This window comes from Lagopus leucura, unplaced genomic scaffold (genome assembly GCF_019238085.1).
Source record: "Lagopus leucura isolate 7727_CA_CO unplaced genomic scaffold, USGS_WTPT01 Super-Scaffold_73, whole genome shotgun sequence".
Lineage (NCBI taxonomy): Eukaryota > Metazoa > Chordata > Aves > Galliformes > Phasianidae > Lagopus > Lagopus leucura.
In genome coordinates this window covers 14,385,211-14,405,499 of record NW_024962252.1, presented here as the reverse complement: position 1 = coordinate 14,405,499, position 20,289 = coordinate 14,385,211, and the positions used below count along the sequence as shown (strand labels likewise).

The following is a 20,289-nucleotide window of genomic DNA, read 5'->3' as shown; positions in this document are numbered from 1 at the left end:
CAATCAGAAATATAATGACCACAGAATATATTTAAATATAAAACTTCAATCAGAAAAATCCTGCATCTTAACCAGAACTTGAAGGATTTTCAACTTGTCACTATATTAGTATAAGGAAGTGGTTTTTTTGATGTACTGTGTAAGTCTCAAGCAGTTTTAGCTTTAAATGAGAGGAACTGTGGATAGAAGAGAGTAGCTTTCTTAGAAGAGGCTATCTGAGCATGGCAAAAAAGTACAGGTTGACAGAAAAGTGAAAAATTGGCTCATTCCATTTTCATCATAGAACCAGTAAAGCTGACTTATCCTGTGCTTGCAACAAGGAATTGGAAATAAAAACAATCTTGCTTTATCCTTACATTATTTCCTTTATTGGTTTATAGTTCAGAAGCATATGTTCTGAGATGGGAAGATGTGCTGAATGAATCTTGCTAGCTAGTATTAGTACGGATAAAGAAGGTGAATTGGGGTGTGAATTGGTGAAAGTCTCTGGTTCACCTATCCTGTATAACCAGAGGCTATTATAGGATTCATCTAAAAAGGGCTACCTGTCAGCTAGAAAGATGATCATAACAGATCATAACTGCTGTAAATGATACAGGAAATGTGACACAACTGCATTTCTTAGTCCTTTCTTATTTTTCCTTTTTCCTTTTCATTTTCCTTTTATTTCTTTTTTTTTTTTTTTTTCCTTTTATTAAAAAATTTTTTCCTTTTTTTTTTTTTTTTTTTTTTTTTTTTCTCCTTTTGCCTTTTTCCCTTTCATTTTTCATCATGTTAAGAAGAGAAAAGGAAATGAAAATAGGTTTGAAGGAGAGTCATAGGAACTCTGACAGTAATAACAGAAGTTCATATAGTTCTATGAACTACAGAGAAAAATTCCAGAGATAGACTGGATTTCCACAAGTGCAATTAAGGTCTTTGCTGTACAATATAATGGCCATACGTCTACCATGCCTGCATCCTGAATCAGTCATTTTCTCAAAACTGAGGTGAAAAAGAGAGAATGTAATTATGTATTTAAAGAATTGAACCCAGTCTGAATGACTATCTTGTTACTGATGCAATCTTTCATGCTTATTTTTGCGATTAGGGAATGGAAAACCTTGTAGCAACTTGAGATAGCATGCTGTGATTGGCATGAGAGATGTGAATCCATGAATCTGTTCTAAAACATAATTTATCCAGAGTTTTTTTTCTTGGCTCTATCCCAATGAATGTATTGCACAACATTTCTAGGAGGGCACCAGAAGAACTTAAGAAAATCACTTGCTCTGTACAATGAGAAAACAGCACACAGATCCAGGAACATGCTGGAATCACAGATTCCCAGCTGAGGGACAGAAACTGGGTCCAAGGGTGGTTTAGGCACTTGAGTTTCAGATCTGAAGTGCTGAATAAGCCCACCTTCTTGAGCTCTCTCTCAGGAAGAGACTTTATGTACACACAGCTTAGGTTAGGTATCAGCTTAGGTTACCAGGGCCCCAAAATTCAGAGTAACAACTTCCCAGAACAAGATGGAATGACCTTAAATTGTGCCAGAGGGGGTTCAGATTGGATATTAGGAAAAAAATATTCTCAGAAAGAGATCAGGGCTGCACAGGGAGGTTGTGGAGTCACAGTCTCTGGAGGCGGTCAAGAAAAATGGAGCTGTTGTTCTTGAAGACATGATTTAGTGGGCAGTAATAGTGGTAGGTGGACAGTTAGTCTTGATGATTTTGGAGGTCTTTTGCAATCTTAATGATTCTATCGTTCTAAGATGCTATTATATATTTTCTACCTTTGCTAACTGAAGGTGCCACTTTTTAAATGTATCTTAACTGTTTCAATAGAAGGAGCATCTGCAGTAGATTTTGATGGATTCTAAGCTTTTTATCTCAGAGAAACAAGCAACCAAGGAAAAGATACTGTCTTCAAGACCTAGATGGTATTGTTCAGTGGAGCTGTTAGAATTTGGAAACATTTTGATATGTTACTTTTAACTCAAAAAAGTATTTATTAATTTTTCTTTTGTTTCCTTTTCAGCTCCTTGTGGCTATAATGTGTCCGCTCAGAATGGTACAGTTTATTCCCCAGGATTTCCAGATGAATATCCTAATTCCAAGGACTGTACTTGGTTGATTGTCGTTCCTCCAGGCCATGGGATTTATATAAATTTTACTTTACTCCAAACTGAACCTGTGAATGACTACATTGCCGTTTGGTACATGATTTTTTTTTCTTTTTTTTTTTTTAATATGACTTCTTTCTCAGTCATTTGTTAAACGCTCACTATCCCAAGCTTTGGTGTTTGCTTAGTATTGCCCTTTAGATTGTCATGCTCAAAAATCACATATACAAGAAACTCTACATGTAAATAATTAACATGATATATCATGGTATAAATACATAATATTATTGTTCTAAAAGCACTTTGAAACATGCTCAATTACCATTCAGTTCTTTTGTGCTTCTCAATGTGCATGGGAAGATACAAGTTATATTTTACAGTAGCTATGTGTAACCTGTTTTCCAAATGAGAGCAAGAGGTCAAAGTGATATAAAAAAGCTCCATCATGTTAAATTATGTGTTCCATCAATATAGAAGGCAATATCTGTTGCTTGCAGCAAAAAACTTTTGATATTTTTTAGGTGTTAATTAATTTAGGCATTAATCAATTTTTTCTAATCTCTTAGTAAGGCAGATAACCATATTATCTATATTTCCAAACGAGGGTTTCAGCACTATACATCTGTGAGCTTCATGCTCTATGTTCCCACTCCCCAGGCTTGTATTTATTGTCTCCTAAACTCATCTCAGTTTTGTGTTTCCAGATGGAAAATTAGATCTCAGGGCTGCCAATGTTATTTCATAAAAACTTACGGCATATGATGATGTCTCTGATAAAAAGTTTTTAAGTATTCAACTATAACCATACCTGGTCTTCACTCCACATTACATGCAAAGTGACCTCTCTCTCCTATGTGCTGCAGATAGCTTACACAGAATATGGAATGTAGGTTACTCTTTTTTGAGTCAGCTGCCTCTATCTGCCAGCTAGTCCAGTTTCATTGTACTTATTCCTGAGTAGGGTGAGTTTTTTCCAGACAATAGTGCTAAATATAATACAGGGAAAATAGAATTACGTTATAAAAGTTATGGGTGACTGTTTATGAAACCACGATATAGCTAACATTTCTATTTGCATTAACATGGAATTCATGTCTAAAACGCATCCTAGGTAGTCCTGTCCTCTCTGATATAGTAAACAAAAAGAATGCTGGATTGCTTATTCTCTTTTGTAAGCTTAAGCTATTAAATCATAAAATCATGCCAACTTTTTGAACATATTTAGCTATACAATGTGCTGAATCCCTTGGTTGTTAGATTCTTTCAGTCAACATTTTAAAATAATTATTTTAGAGCTTATTTATCACAGTTTCTGTTTGTCCATAAATCACAAGCATGCTTTCTTTATAACTTTAGAGTTATTTTCTGATGTATCAGTGACGGGAGTAGGCTGTTTAGTGTAATTGTGTTTATGTCATTTATACATATGACATTTACTTCTGAATAAAAAGGTCAAACATTTTTATTTATTTATTTATTTGAATAAGAAAAAAGCTGTAGCTAACTTGACATAGAGATTATAGAAATGTGTTTTCTTCAAGTCAATCGTGAGGTTCTTATTCAATATTCATTATTTTGACAATTATTTACAGGGCAGTAGGAAGTTGAAAATATATTTTTATGTAAAGTTTGCTGTAGTTCATTTTTTCTTACCGCCACTGATACTAGAGCTGAAATAGGAAGCCTGGATAATCTTGATTCACTGAACAAGAAAATAATAATTCATTCAAATTATATTTTTAAAAAATCCAAGTTGTATTGCAAGCTGTATACATGATATATCCTTTTTAAAAATCTTCAACCAGTTTCTCCACAGAACGGATATTTCTTCTTATAACGAGATTAGCTTGATAGAATAGAAAGAGACAAAAATGAGTTAATACTTGGCTTTTCAACCATGCAGCTGTAGGTGAACTAATAACTCTTTAGTTTAAAGACAGTGAAAGATCAAAAGCTAAATGCTTTCTGAAAGTTTCTAGGTAATATCCAGCCATCTAAAATACATGTCATAAAGGGCTTTTGATTCTGTTTATGTTCTGTACATGTAATATGCAAGGCCACAGACAAGTGTCACAGGGCTCCAAAAATTCTTCAGTGATTAAAGCAGTAGTTTTATTTATTTGCTCTAGCTGTTCAGAGCTAATTTTGTACATAATGATAATGAAAATGAAAGCCACGTGCTTTCATTGTACTATTTCTGTTTGGTTTTCAATCCTGTTGTTCAGAAATATATAACCTTTCTTTTAGCTCCCTCGGGGGCCCCCCCCCCCCCTTCATCTACTCCCCATAGACGGTATAGTAAAAAGACTCTTAGGAATGAATTGAAATAACATAATGCACTTGCACATCTCTGTATATACAAGCCATGTGTACAGACTTGAAGGATCCAGGTGAACAATTTTAGAAATATGATCATAAGACTTGCAGATATATATATTTTTTCCTTTGCTGATATATATATGAAAACATTGGCAGGAAAAAAAGACACAGAAAAATTCAAATGTTAAAAAGTCCATCACTAATTTTCTTACCTGTGGAAACAGAGTCATTAATTACTCTTGGTTTCTCACGTACTAGGTTTTGAATATAAAAAGATTATATTTGTAGAAATAAAAACAAATGTATTCTAAGTCATTAGAAAAGACATTCATAAAAAAAAATATGTATCTTACATTATAGAGAAAAGAGACTTTTAATTTAAATTTGAGCTATTGTGTGTCTTTGACTGATTTTTCATGTTTGCTTTTCTAGGGATGGTCCTGACCATAATTCACCTCAGCTGGGAGTGTTCAGTGGGAACACAGCTCTGGAAACAGCTTACAGTTCTACTAATCAAGTCCTCCTCAAATTTCACAGTGATTTTTCAACAGGAGGATTCTTTGTTCTCAATTTTCATGGTCAGTTTGTTTTATGTGATCAATGTCTAATTACCACAGTCAATAAGTGAATTTTAATAAGAATTTTTAATTATGGGAGGTAATGATTAAATCTATTTACAGGGCTTACCACAGCTTCATAAGTTTGCTACTATTTAAAAAATAATGGCATAGATTAGTTTGTAAAACAGCACATTAAAAATATCTTAAAATTCATTTTTACAATGAATAAACGATGTTCTACTGCTAATATTAATCACTGCTATCTAATGTCATTCTTTGAGTTGTTTAATTTACTTAGCCCATTTATTTATCAATTAATTTATACTGCTGTAACAAAAATCTTCACCAGCTTATTAATTTAGGGATTGCTTATTGAAATCTTGATGGCACTGGAGTATTGAACAGCAGTTTTAAGTTTATTATGTAGTAACGGGCTGTATTCAAAGTTAAAGTCGTGGCTGTAGATGTGGCCCTGCAAGCTAGGCCTCTCACCTGCAAACTAAGCAAATTAGGTTTGTAACTCAGACATGAAAGTAGCATTTCAGTTCTACTTCTAATTCTGAGTTCTAACTCTGAATTCATTCAGATTTTGTATATTAATTTGTTTATGTTTTGGACTTGATATTCAAAAATATGGAGTGAATTAATTCACAAGAACAGGAGACAGTAGCATAGAGTGTACGTGAAGATATCTATCTGCATGGAGTAGTCTTCACGGAATTAGTACTCAGATTCTGCAGTCTTTTTCTTCTCTATGTCTATCTCACAAAAAAAGAAAAAAAAAAAAAAAAGAAAGGATGTGATGCAGCCTCATGTCTAGACTCTATCTGAGGAGCAAAGACCAAAGTACCAGGCTTTAGACATCAGGCAGGGGACTCACACATTCCAGGACTGTGTCTGCGCAGCAAACTACAGGAGATGGTCAATCTCAATTACTGAACTGGCCATATTCCTTAGGAGACTGCTCATGCTTTTTTGAAACATTTGAAGAGAGGAGAAGGAATTTTGTTTTAAAGGCATTGCTGCTGTTTAACTTGTAAGCATTATGATCATTGTTGGTACTTTTACTGTTTCTTTTTAAAGATACATACCTTTAAGTGAGAAACCTTTGTTTCTCCAGTATGCTTAAATCAAGAATTCACATGACTAGCCAGAAATGTAACTGATATTTACAGATTTTCCAGGAAATTGAAATAATCTGTGATTAGCCTTATGATGGGCTGTAAAGGCAGCCATATAAAACAGCAGCTTTGTAGCTGCAGATGCATCCTCATAAGCATCACTACTGCATTCAGTCTGACAGTCGATGTATCTATAACTATGTAGGCAGAGTAATATACTGTCTATACTGATAATGAATATATTATCTCTCTCTATATGTGTGTGTGTGTGTGTGTGTGTAATGCCATGGCATTTAAATTGGAAAATGTTTAGTATAGTATGGTACTGTCTAGTACTGTATAGTATAGCTTTGGTAATTTGACAGGTGTAAATATGAAATTATTTTTCTGTAAAATAACATATCATTACTTAATCTTATTTTCACTTAAATTTGCAGCATATCAGCTGAAGAAATGCCAGCCTCCACCAATAGTTCCTCATGCTGATTTGTTTACAGAAGATGATGACTTTGGAATAGGTGATAAAATAGTGGCTATAGTATTGTGTCTCCTTTCTTATCTTTTCACCTGAATTTCAACAAAACTATTAATATATTTCACTCTTCACCTGAGATATTTGTATACTTCTGTTTGAAATTTTCTTTTTCATTTTAAACTTCAAGATTTTTTTAATTTTTTTTCTATTTTTTTAATTATTACTATTATTACTTCTGTTAATAACTCTTTCAGGAGATTTTGTCAAGTACAAATGTCATCCTGGTTTTACTCTTGTTGGACAAGATATTTTAACCTGTAAACTGAATACACAATTGCAGTTTGAAGGATCTTCTCCAGTTTGTGAAGGTAAATAGTTGCTTGTGTGGACTTCATATGATTATAATGCATTCTATTTTATCTTGCTAAATATTAAATATGAAACTCTAGGTCACTGTGTTTTCATTAATTTTTAAAAGAACAGTTTTCATTTATTTCTTCAGTTTCTCAGAAGTACATATCAATTTCAAATTGATCTCTAAAATTTTCGGATAGATATCCAGTGGTTTAGAATCAAAAGAAAATTGCCTTTCAAAGACACTATCACGTGTATATTGAAAAATAGCCTCATTTGACTACATTATCACTGAAACTCTGCATTTTAAAATTCATTTAAATGACTTAATACTATTTCACAACAAAGCAAAGATTTTTCTTCAGTCTTTGAGCAGGTTTAAAAAGTGAAGTGCTTCAAAATTTGTGGGGAAAAACATTATTGATGAGATGCCATTACTGAAATTTTTACATAGTTTATTTCTAAGTAAGTCAAAATGTGATAAAAGATTCTCATATTCATAATACACTGTGATTACTTTTAAAAGAAATGTGTTAGTATCAGTGAAACATATTCCGTATTTTGAAGTAACAGCGTATATGCAACAGATAACACTGAAATGCTAATTTAAAAGTGATTTAAGGACAGTGTGCACTTCCTACTAAATAACAACAGAAAAGGGAATATGCAATTGATAAGAACAGATACACCAGATCAGACCAGAAATCCATGTATGTCATGATCCATATGTGGCACTGGCCAATAATGATTTAGTGACAATCATAAGATCATTGCAAGCATGAAATGAATTAAGACCTCCAACAAACTGTAGCTAAGCTACTCAGGCTAATTTGAATCCTGTAGGGTGTTCTTTAATGGATTTATTCAGTCCCACTTTTAACAATGCAAATGTTTTAAATTCATAAAGTTTTATAGGTTTAAATTATGTAGTGCATGAAGAAGTTTCCCCTTATGTTTGATTTGAAGCCAACACTTTCTGTTTTCACTTCAAGTCTTCAAGTTTTTTCAGGGAATCAAAGAGTGCTGAGTTATTCTCTATTCACTATATTAATGGCATGATTCTACAGTCCAGAATATATTTCTTATCTTTAATAATTTTTGTCAGCCTTCTCACTACATCTCAAATTTTACTTTTATGGTAATGGGTTATGGAACTGCAGTGCTACCTGATCCTAAATAGACTTGGAAAAATTGCTACTTGCTATGCAATTTGCATTGTTTTTCAAACAATTTTCAGAATGCTTTATTGTATTTCTGCATTTTATCAGTTGTAGTTTGTGATTGTTTATGTTATGTCTTTATTTGGATTAGCTTCACATTTTTGTAAGATGTCAAAAAATATTTCATTTTCCTGAGCCTTGTCACTATGTTGTAGTAGACAAATATGTTTATATGATAGAAAACCAGGTTCTAGGAAATTGTGTAAAAAACGAATTTGTTGACATACCTAAAAAGCAAGAATAAACAATTTCAGTGACCACTTCTACATCAATCTGAATTCATGACTTTCAGAGCAGCTGTAATTTATCATGCCATACTTTTCTTACAGCTCCCTTTCCTTTCCTGCTAAAGAAAAGCCAGAGCACTGGGCAGTTTGAGTACAGGCTTTCTCATTATGCTTGGTGCCATGATAACGTTCTAAGTATTGTCCAAAGAGCAGAACCCTAAGAACCCTACAGAAAAGATCATCACTGTGCATAAATTAGTTTGCTAGCAAGATGCTGAGCTTTTGTCATGACCTCAGGTATTAGGGCACCATCATATTCTTTCCATAAGAAACATGAGAAAAGAGAGGTAAGTCAAGAAGCTTTGTCTTAGGTCTTTATTAAAACAGCCTAATGAAATTTCTTCAAAAATCAGATTAGGTAATGTGTTTCTTGAAATTTGTATATTATGCTATGCAGCAGAATTTTCTCACTGCTCCATCACACTCAATTACATACCTCTGTAAAATGTAAAAATCTTTGTTCTTTGCTTTTTTTTTTCCTATAAGCCTTGTCTGTAAGCATAAATTCATGCAAACTAACTAATAACAGTGCTCTATATGTACATTTGCAATTAGATGATTAAAAATGAATGTTAAATAATTTGCTTATATGCTCCAGTATGTCTGGAGAAATTGTTTTATTTTGTTTTGAATACTTTTTTCCTTATTATCATGCCAAAACATTTAGCAGTAACTATTTATGAAATACATTAGACGAACTTATATAACAGTTAAATGTTTTCTGATTCTTCAGTTTTTAATTGTGCATCTGCAGTTTCCTGACTGGTGAGCTTCACCTCAATTACTAAGTTTCTAAATGTGTAAAGAGTTGAATCACTCTGTAATTTAGGTGGCAGAGAGTCTGACAGATATCTGATATAGTGCTGATGAGTATAATATTAATGTGTTAGTTGACTGATAAGTAAAATAAACAATATTTTTGCCTTACCTGAAGCAATTAATGTGACTTTGTATTTAGGAGTATTCTGTTTTGCCTTGCTACAGGTGACAGCTAATAGAGAACAAAAGATCTAAATTACAGACTTTTGTTTTCAGCTGTGGGTATAATGTATAGAACAGAGCATTGTGGAATTATTTTTATTTTATTAATAAATATTGATAATTGATGCTATTGGAAATTGGATGCTACTTTTGTTTTACGGAGCAAGGTGAAACGTTCTCACTGTCCTGGTATCTCATTACCTCAATGTTATCTCTTCAATCATGTGAATCTTGTAAATATTCAAGCCTAGCTTCAATTGTACTGATCAAATTATGTAATCAGCTACTAAGTAGGGGAACCTGGTGAGTAGATTGCCCTGGTAAAGAAAGTGAGCCAAAGATTGCCACAGTGAGCTTTGCCAATTTGTCGGATCTCCTGGCTGTCCATTCAACCCACAAAGCTGCAAAGGAGCAATACACTTTCTTCATATCTCCCTGTATAACTGCCAGAATATTCCTTTTGTAAGGTCTTGTCATATATTTCTTGTGAATGGTTGAGATTGGAAGGGATCACTTGTCCAGGGAAACAGCCATAAGAAAGTTCTTGTCTCTATAACTTGCTGTAGTAGGAGACTTGGCCTCTGCACTAACACAGGAGAAGCCCTAAGCTGCTTTCAACTTTAGAAGACTTAAGAGTTTTATTTTTAACTTGAATTTTCTTACATTGATACACATTAGAGGTGTTTGTTTGTTTGTTTGTTTTTGTTTTTTGTTTGTTTTAACATAAATAGTATTTTTTCCTCTTGGAAATTGTTCTGTTACTAAGGTTTTCGACTCCACTAGTAAAGTGAGTATGATAGCATATGTGGAGGAAATAAGCCATACCTGCACTGTGTCTTAAGTTGTTTACATGTGATGATGTGTTGAAGGAAATTTTATGAACTTTATGCTATTGATTTGTAATATTCTCCCACCATATAAATGTTTTTTGTTACAAAGCAGTATCATGCTTCTCCTGAATCATGTGAGAAGAGTCTGAAAGAACATCTGCAAAAGGAACATTTTTCCCTGTGGTAAATACATTATTTTCAGGACAGTTCTTAAGAACTAGCTTAGAGGAACAAGAAAACTAGCACACTTCTTTATCTTATTATTGGTGAATTTTATCTACTCTTGAAAGAAAAGATTTTTTGCTTTTATATTTTCAAACCTAGCCAACAAGCTTTTCTTCCTTACCCTTTTATCTGCTTTTCGTTTCTGATGTCCTTTATTTGACAAAATTAATTGATGTGACCCAAGAGCAAATCAAGTGAAAGACAAAAGCAGAAAATACACTTTATGTGTCTTTTAAAAATTATCTTTTCAGTGGAATTTCCTAATCCTCTCACTTTTTCTTTCTTTCTTTCTTCTTTTTTATTTTTATTTTTTTTTTCCTTCCCAACAGAAAGCTAGCAACTTACACTTCTTGGGATCTGTGGAAATACCTCTAATTTCTTTTTTTTTTCTTTTTCTTTTTCTTTTTTTTTTTTAATCTCTGCATTTCCTTCCCTGGTTCCATTTCTGTTATATGCTTGTGACAGATTTTCTTGAGTCAGTGAAGAATGTCTCAACAGTTACTTTATGACCATTTTCAGCAAACTCATCTCAGATTTTTCAAACTATATTATTCCATAATTCTCATTTGCAAATAGTCCATGCCAGATGCCATACACCTCTAACAGGCAAAATAATAACTGGAAAGGTTTTACTTGGTTGACTTGGACTGCTTGCAGTATAAACTCTGCACAAAACATGTGTTTTCAAGTGATCTAATATGCCTAAAAGTCCCAGTATAGTGTCATGTTTTGTAACAGACTTGATTCCTGAAGCCCGAAAGCTTTTGTATGTGAATAATCACACCAGTGTATATAGATCTCCTGACTGTAAACATCTTGATTTCTGACAGGTTTTTGGATGTTTCGCTGTAATTGGTATTCTCTTTTATAAAGGCAAGATTTATGAAGCTGCTCCTTGTTTCTTTTTGTGCTCACGGGAACTTTGCTCTTCATTCCATCTCTAATACGTTTTAACGTGTTTTCATTTGGAATCAGAATCTGAAGCATATATATATATATATCTGAAAAAATAATACAACCTTTTCTATGGAAAAGAAACACTTTATTTCATTGTTATTCTTATTGCTCTGTTTGTTGTGTCCTTTCTAGCACAGTGTCCAGCAAATGAAATCCGTACAGAATCATCCGGAGTAATCCTCAGTCCAGGTTACCCAGGCACATATCCCAACTCTCAGACCTGTTCTTGGACTATAAAGGTTGATCCGGGATATAACATCTCCATATTTGTAGATATGTTTCAAAGTGAAAAGCAGTTTGATGAGCTGGAAGTATTTGATGGTAAGAAGCATTTAAATTCTATCTTGCTATGAAAGAGCAACAGCTCACAGTGTCTTGATTTCAATGATTGGTTTTGTAATATTGTGATACATAACCAAATCTACAGAGTAGTGCCTTAAATCTAAATCTGTTAGTTAATGACAGTTTTTATAGATGTAGTCAAGAAAGATTTTTATTTTATTTGGTATTTTCAGAAGAGAAGCAGCTGCAGCTCTCCTTTTTAAAGTCACTGTCATTCAGTTTTTCTATTTCCTGAGATGCGTGGAGGTGTCTGAAAGGTGAAGTTAACATGCTGTTTTGTAATGGATCATTTCTACTACAGAAATACTTCTGGGATATAATTTCACATAGTCCAATTTCATAAAATAATTTCAATCCATATACTCAAATTTGAGTACAAACGCCCAGTCTACTTTCAGCTGATATAGCAGAACTCCTGCTATATCTTGTTTGAAAATGCTCATATTAAAGAATTTGCTCATCTGTTTTAGGACAAATGACAACAACTCATTTTCTGGAATGTTATTCGTGGCAGTAGCCTCTCAGATGGCACTGTTTAATTAACAGCCCGTTCTTATGTTTCTGTTGAATTCTGAGCTTATTACTGCTTGTTCTGCTCTCATTGATAGATGAGAAAATCTGGTCCCTGATTGTTCTTTAATATATTTTATTCATTTGGAGATCATTAACATATCCTCCCCCATTAATCAAGAATATATGATAACTGTTACAGAACCAATTAATATTCACTGTGTGAGTTCCATAAAATGAAAAATATTAAATGGTCATATGTTTCAAGGTATCTACTTTGCTTAGGTAGAAGGCTTTTAGTATCTAAAATCTTATTAAAGTGTTTTCACTTTTTGATAACAATATTCAGAAGAAAAAAGAAAACCTCAATATTTTTCATTCTTTTAAATATTCTGATTCATTAGGTGTTTTTTCTGTTTGTTTGTTGGTTTTTGTTTTTTTTTTCCTCCATAATGTGTGTACTAGTCTTTGTCAGGCTTGCAGAGAAAATCATCTGAAAAATCTCTTAAAAAGTATATTTTCCTCCAGTCTATTTTGTATTTAATATTGAGACAATATATACCATGCTTGAGAATTTTATATTGGTCTAATCACTTTGTTTTCTTTTAAAAAAGTCTGCTTAGACCGCTTAATGATCCTGATGAATATTTTATTTTTCTTTCTTATGCATTTAAATTTAATGAAATCAGATTATCAATAATAGATCTGAGAGAAGAATTAGTATAGTTGCTACATTTTTAAGCATTGTCATTTAATGACATACAATCTTATTGTTATATATTTATTTCTAGTGCAGCTCTACCGAAACCATTTTTTCTACCACCTACCAGCAAACTTAAATGAGAGTGATAATGGCATATTTATAACCTCTTAATGTAGTGCCATGTAGAGATTCCTAAGCTTGCTCTCAACAAGTTGATATTTAAATATGGCTCATTGCAGTGCCTTGCCGAGATACTTGTTTGTGTCCCTGTGGCCACATTAGCAATGTGCTTTTCTGGGCTAATTAGTTTTACATCACAGCATGATGAGTTAGTTGGGGCAGAAGGCGATGCTGATGTGGCTATACCATTTTCAGTTATGGATATAACTCAAACTAGCTCATCCAGAGCTGGCTTAGCTATTTCTATGTTTTGCTAAATTTTGCAGTAAATATAGATCATATCCTACTACTGAATGTGGTCCAAAATAGTATAGCTTTGTTTAAATTAGTGTAACTGAAATGTTTTTTCTAACTCAGATCAAGATATATCATTGAGTGTGACATAGAAATGACATAAAGATTGACAGGAAAAATGTTAGAGAAATAATATTCACTAAGGTACAGACCTCTGATGACTTTATAAGGCAACTTTGGAATAAAAAGGAAAATAGTGAGTATGCCTGAGTCACTATATTGTGAATTATGGTGCCTTAGCATTCCATTAATGAGGCCACTCTGGTCAGCTGAGAGCAATAAGACCATCCTGGCAGTGTTCAAGAGGCGTCTGGATGAGGAGCTGTGAGATATGGTTTAGTAGCTTGTGGTAGCTGTTGTAACGAGAAGACAGTTGGACTAGATGATCTTATAGGTCGTTTCCAACCTTGTCATTCTATGGTTCTATGATTAGCCATTTCCTCTCCCAGTTATCAGTCAGAACTCTAGGAAATCCCATCTATATTCTAAGCCAGAGAAGCCATAGATGTACTATGAATATAATTACCAAGGACTTTTGAACTTGAAAACGCTCCATTAAGGCTATTTATACTGAACAGTACTTATTTAATACAGCAAATATTCTTTGATCTTTTTTCCCCAAATAAACCAACATAATTCTATCGCTGCAATTAGACATTAGTGTCTACTTTTACCTAACATTCAGGAAAGCCTGTCAGCACCCTAGAGATTGAGTGTATGTTTTTTCTGTAGACAAATTCTGAAATGCTAATAATGAATCAAACTCAGGAATACCTAGGTCTTGATGCTTAATTGCCTGGATGTCAGCTGAAAATCTGCCTTCTGGCAAGGTCCAGAAAGTGAAAATTAAGCACCACTCCTCTGATCTTCCAGTGTCTGAAAAATGTGGTATGACTACTCAGCATGTCATGCTGCACTCTAATTTCACCATCACTAGAGAGGAAGGAGTCTCACTTATTCATGTATGGTAGATTTTTATTTGCAATAATACTCTTTTAGCCTCTTTATTTGAGAATTTCTGAGCTATAATAGTACCTCATGAGCTGACTAAATTGTATTAAGCAGATTTTACTGTCTAGGGTGAAGCACAGAGAAAATAAATGAATTGTCATGTTCTAAATCATTATTTTCAGCAAAAATAGGAATTAACCTCAGCAGTCCTTATTGTCTATCCTACAATGTAATCCTCAGACACTACCTCTAATCATAAACACAAATATTTAAATTAGGGTGCGCTAGGCAACCTGCACCTAAATTTGTGCTTACTTATTCTTATTTTGTGTATTTTTTTATCACTTAGATTTTATTTATTAATATTTATTTAACTGTATCATTGCCACAGTAGTAACTGAAATGCAGTTCTAAAAGACTGGTAAGCTAAATTTTTATGGTTTTCTGTGGCTTCCCTTCCACCCACTAAAATTCTCTTATTCTGTGAAGGACTGATCAGGCTGCAGCTAATAAAGGCTCAGCAAAAATGAAAATAAGCAACCTATTTATTTGAAATGTCTGTTGTGACCAAGATAGCGTTGGTTAAACTTAGCTTTCCAAAACATGATAAAACACAGAGTAAACAACATAGTAAGCATATTAAAAGAAGTTAGGCTGGAGAAACGATAACCTTTGTATGGAGGAAGGTATTGTTTCATGTTTTAAAAAGCATTTAAAAGGAGACTGGCTTGTCACATTTTTTCCTTCCATTGGTGTGTTGTTGTGTTATGTAAACCTCCCCAAATCATTATTACTGCATCTAGGGTTTTATTGTGGTGAAGATATAGCAGTTTGGTGCCAGGACACTTTTTTTTTTTTTTTTTTTCCAGCATCATGCATGTTACTTTGTGGCAACATGAAGTAATCTTTTTTACATTAAAAAATGCTATAGTAAACAAATTATCTTTTAATGGTACAGAACTCTAGTATATATCTACTGTAACAAAACTGTTAAAAACAGTTTAAAACACTGAAATGTGTCATAAGGTTTCCTATTCTTTCCTTACATATTCACACTCTCAGTTCAACTAGTATGGAAAAGATTAATAGCATTGGTATTGCTGTAAAATTTTCATATTTTTGACCTCTGAAGGTTCTTCTGGACAAAGCCCTTTACTGGTTGCTTTAAGTGGAAATCATACTGGACAACTGAATTTTACAAGCAAAATGAATCAGCTATACCTTCGCTGGTCAACTGATCATGCAACCAGCAAGAAAGGATTCAAGATCCGTTACTCAGGTAACTGTTAATGATTTACATTAAATTACATTTTGTGATCAACTCCAATGCAAGCATGTTCTACAGCAGTGCCGGGGCTCAAGACGTGCCACATGGTTGTGAAACTGAGGAGAATCCAGAGTGAGGAGAGACCAGCCAGAAGACTTCAGCCCTCATGAGAGAGTGGCTGATGAGCTGTGTATGGTGCCAGGAGTGTAAAAGCCCCAGATGTACAAAGGCAGCCCTTAGCCTAGAGAGCTGGGAAAGGTGAAAGGAGCCTTATGAGGTTCAACAAAGGCAAATGTAGCGTGATGAAACTGGGAAGAAATAACTACGTACATCAGTACAGGTTGGGGACTGACCTGCTGGAGGAGAACTCTGCAGAGAAGAACCTGGGGATCTTGGTGGACAAAAGGTTGACCATGAGCCAATAGTGTGCAGTTGTGACCAAGAAGGCCAGCGTGATCCTTTGGTGCATTAAAAAGCATGGCCAGCAGGCTGAGGCCAAGGAAGGTTATCTTCCCTTCCCCCCTTTCTACTTTGCCTTGGTGAGGCCACATTTAGAATGTGGTGTCTAGTTCTGGGCTCTTCAGTTCAAGAAAGACGGGGATCTCCTAGAAGGAGTCCAGTGAAGGGAGACAGAGATGATTACGGGCCTGAAGCATCTCTCTTTTGAGAAAAGGGTGAGAGATCTGTGACTGTAAGTTCTGGAGAGGAGAAGACAGAGGGGATTTTATCAGTGCTTATAAATAACTAAAGGGCAGGTGTCAAGAGGATGATGCCAGACTCATTTTGGTGGTGACCAGTGAAAGTCCAAGGGGCAATGTACTCAAATAAGTTCCATCCAAACATGAGAAAGAACTTCTTTACTGTGAGGTGACAGCATTGGAACAGGCTGCTCAGCGACATTTTGGAGTCTCTTTCTCCGGAGATTAGCAAAACACACTTGGATGCTTTCCTGTGCAATCTACTTCAGGGAACCTGCTTTAGCAGCAGCTGGACTAAGTGGTCTCTAGAAGTATCTTCCAACCTCTGTGATTCTGTGGTTACAATCTGTAGAGATACTTGCTCTTATTCTGCTTGCATCTTTTTTTTAATGTTGTCACACATACCCATTGAAGACACTGCTCCTGGGAGGCTTGGTTTAGTCATCACTTAACATGATGTAAATAGTGTGTGAGAGAGAGAGAGAGGTGATAATTACTCTCTCTCTGTTGTTAACATTTGCTTTTTTCTGTGTTTAGACTTGATTAACAATGTGTGAGTGGGTGTTAATTTGGTGGCTAAAAATTGTCCATATAAATTAAGTAAAGAGAAGAATGCTATGAATATTTTATATTTTTCCAAGTACCAAATATATCCCATTCAGGCATGCTAAATAAATGCTAAATGGCACACTATATAGGGAGATGATTTGCACATAATTCTCTCCTGTCCTCTATCATCCATACACTTTCAACCTCATATCTGGAAAGTTCCTCCTGTTGCTGGAAGAAGCAAGCTGAGCTAAGACCATAAACATGTTTATTATTCTGGGAACTTGTGTAGCCTACTGTAGAGAACCTGCTTTAGCAGGGGAGTTGGAATTGATATCTTGAGGTGCCTCCCAACCCCTGCAATTCTGTGATTCTGTGAACTTGAGGACTATGAACAGTTAGTAAATGGTCAGAGAAAAAGGACTAGTTATAGAAAGCTTTATCTTCGTCTTGCAAGAAGCATTTGGAGTATTATGAAAGACAAACTAAAACTGAGGGACTGGGGGAAAGGAAGTTGTTTTCAAGCACACTGGTTGATGCTTGGCTGAACATGAGCCAGCAGTGTACCCAGGTGTCCAAGAAGGCCAATGGCATCTTGGCTTGTATCAGAAATAGTGATCCCAGCAGGAGCAAGGAAATGATCAGTCTTCTGTACTCAGCCCTGATGAGGACACACTTTGAGTACTGTGTTCATATTTGGGCCCCTCATACAAGAAAGACACTGAGGCCCTGGAGTGTGTCCAGAGAAGAGCAATAAAGCTGGTGAGGGGACTGAATGCAAGTTTTGTGGGGAGTGAGCCTTCTATTATGAATTTACAGTGAGAAACTAATACAAGTGTTACAAGAATAGAGATCACGTCATGAATTTATTTTGTAAATATCAAATTCTGTGATTGATTTTTAACGAATGAGAAATTATTTTATACCTTTATGTGTAAAAAAACAAAAAACAAAAAAAAAAACATGTTTTTTCTGTGCTTAGTTCATCAATTATTATGGCACTAGCCACAGCTAATAATAATGTTTGGGAAATGAAGAGAAATATGTAATCCTTATGGCAATGTTTTAGGAACAAAGAACTGTTTTGCATTTTCTGCTTCAGTAGCAGCCAGTGCCTGCTTTTATTCTTTAAACTTCTGTATGTTTCAAATGAGATTCAATCAAAACAATCATCATGAAAGAAGAGTAATAGTGAGTGGCAGCATAAACAATTGGATTTGAATCTTAATGAGGGAAGGAAAAATACAAGATTCCAAAAAGGCTATTGATACCATGGCAGCTGTGTCTGAGCCAGAAGGCTTTCTTGTAATGAAGGACCTATTGAAGTGAATTACTGCTCCCCAAAACCCTCTCCTTTTTCTCCAGCTATGCTTGTACACAACATTTTGCAAATTGCACTATTGTCATAAATGTTCTTCTTTAGAGTGCAGGAATTTTCAGAAGAATGTTCAGTGTTTACTTTAGCATACAACCTTGCATGTGTAAGCTATTTCTCTAAAGTTACTTGTCTGTATTCTGTCTTGTAGTTCCAGACTTTTTGCTAAATAATAGTAGAGAAGAGCTATACTATTACTGCAGAAGAGTATTATTTGTAGGGCTTTGACATATTAATGAGGTATTAGCATAACCTTAATCCATATAATACTTTTCAACATTGAACTAACAAGGAGAGGAAGCATTTTATGCAGTTGTAGGGAAGAAATTCTTTTTTTCTTTGAAAGCGAGATCTGATAATAAAATCACTGAAAGCAATTGCAAAAAAATACTTTTTTTTTTTTTTTTTTTTTTTTTTTTTTTTTCTGATAGTGCTGGAAGTTGACTTCCTGGCAAAGCTGGGTTCTACTAAAATAGATTATTTAGGTATAAATGGGGACAATCTATGATTGTGTAAATTGGAACTTACTGAGCACTTTCTAGGAAACTCTACATGAGTTGAACCTGCAAAATGGCTTGGAAAGCTACCTGCATAACCATTGGACTTTTTTTGCTTCACTAATTTATAAGCTCACATTCAGATCTCTACATAAGCAAGCTACCATAAGCAGTGTAAAAAAAAAAAACAAAAAAAAAAACATGAAGAGGTCAGTGATTTATTTTGAGTTGTAGTGAGGTGAATGAATGAAAGGACACTACAGTCATAATTCCTATACTTCTGCACAGTACTTGACACGCCTTCCAGAGAGATGGTGATTGAGAAAGGCACTTCACTTGCTACCTTGAAAATTTACATTGCCTGTATGATGTATACAGCCTTTTGTTTAACTTTTGTTTTTTGTTGAAGAATAAATAAGGCAAGTGATTACTTAGTTAAATTGTGAGCTGCCAGCATATATATTAAAACTCCACCATACATACCTATTTTATCTTTTTTCTGTTATTGTAGCCTCGTGTATTATTCCAAGAAAATGAATTCTTCACCATTCATTTTTACTTGTTTTTTAATATTTGTACTGATTAAACAAATGTTGGTATTTTCTATCCATTTTACTTGAAAAGCAAAGGCCATTGGTTGACTTGGTTTTGGTTTTACGTTTTCCAGTTGCTTGTTAGAGGTGGCAGAAGTTTATTGGACTTCTGTTTCTTTTGCTGTTTCTAAAATTTTTGTTGGTGGCTTGCTGTAGTAAGTGCAGCAGAAAAGTCACAAAATGGAAGTTCATATAGGGCTTAGAATTTAGAGCAATATAAACAGAATCATCTATAATTGTTGAAAGCAGTGATAAGAAAATCGATACCATAAGTAGAAGGCTATTTAGATGTTTCTTTTGAAGATCCATTCACAACTTCAACACTAAAGAAGGAATTGATCTTTACAAATTTACATTGCTGTTTTCGTACAGCTTACATGTCAGATTTAAAAACAAACTGCAGAAGAATTAGAATGACATCCCAACTCTTTTTGTTGCTTAGTTGAGTATTGTTTTTCTTTCTCATTCTGTATATTTTAAACTCAAGTAATGTATGGAATGGTTGGTCCATTAATTAAGGAGCTATTTTAGAAATTGGAAGAGGTTTGTTTGGTTTTTGTGACCTTACCTAATCACTTAAGTCCCTATGTCTATTTTCTTATCTATAAAGTGAGAATGATGGTAAACTTCGGCATCATTGGTGTTAAAACAGTAGCAGCACTGAAGTACACAAGATTCTTGGTAAAACGGTAATAAAGACAAAAACTGAAAGTTAGAACAGTAGTTTGTCAATACACAGGATATAAGCTAAAGAAAGGTAATGAGATTTGAGGGAAGGCTTTTTGTTGATTTATAATTTCAAACATAGAGCAGTATTTAATTGCTAAGTCTATATTTAAAACATTTAACTAATAGGTCTGTTCTTAGTGTAACTTATTAGACTAATAATCAATG

The 20,289-nt window shown here is 34.2% G+C and overlaps 1 protein-coding gene across 1 annotated transcript in view; it reads left to right on the top strand.

The window, feature by feature from the left end:
* The window catches only part of CSMD1 (CUB and Sushi multiple domains 1), a 990,707-nt gene that overhangs the window by 900,521 nt on the left and 69,897 nt on the right, over positions 1–20,289 (top strand). The window contains exons 43-48 of the mRNA XM_042877582.1: positions 2,023–2,200; positions 4,859–5,004; positions 6,545–6,625; positions 6,837–6,950; positions 11,569–11,757; positions 15,549–15,695. Coding sequence (XP_042733516.1) covers positions 2,023–2,200; positions 4,859–5,004; positions 6,545–6,625; positions 6,837–6,950; positions 11,569–11,757; positions 15,549–15,695 — 855 coding nt within the window. The remainder of the gene's footprint in view (positions 1–2,022; positions 2,201–4,858; positions 5,005–6,544; positions 6,626–6,836; positions 6,951–11,568; positions 11,758–15,548; positions 15,696–20,289) is intronic.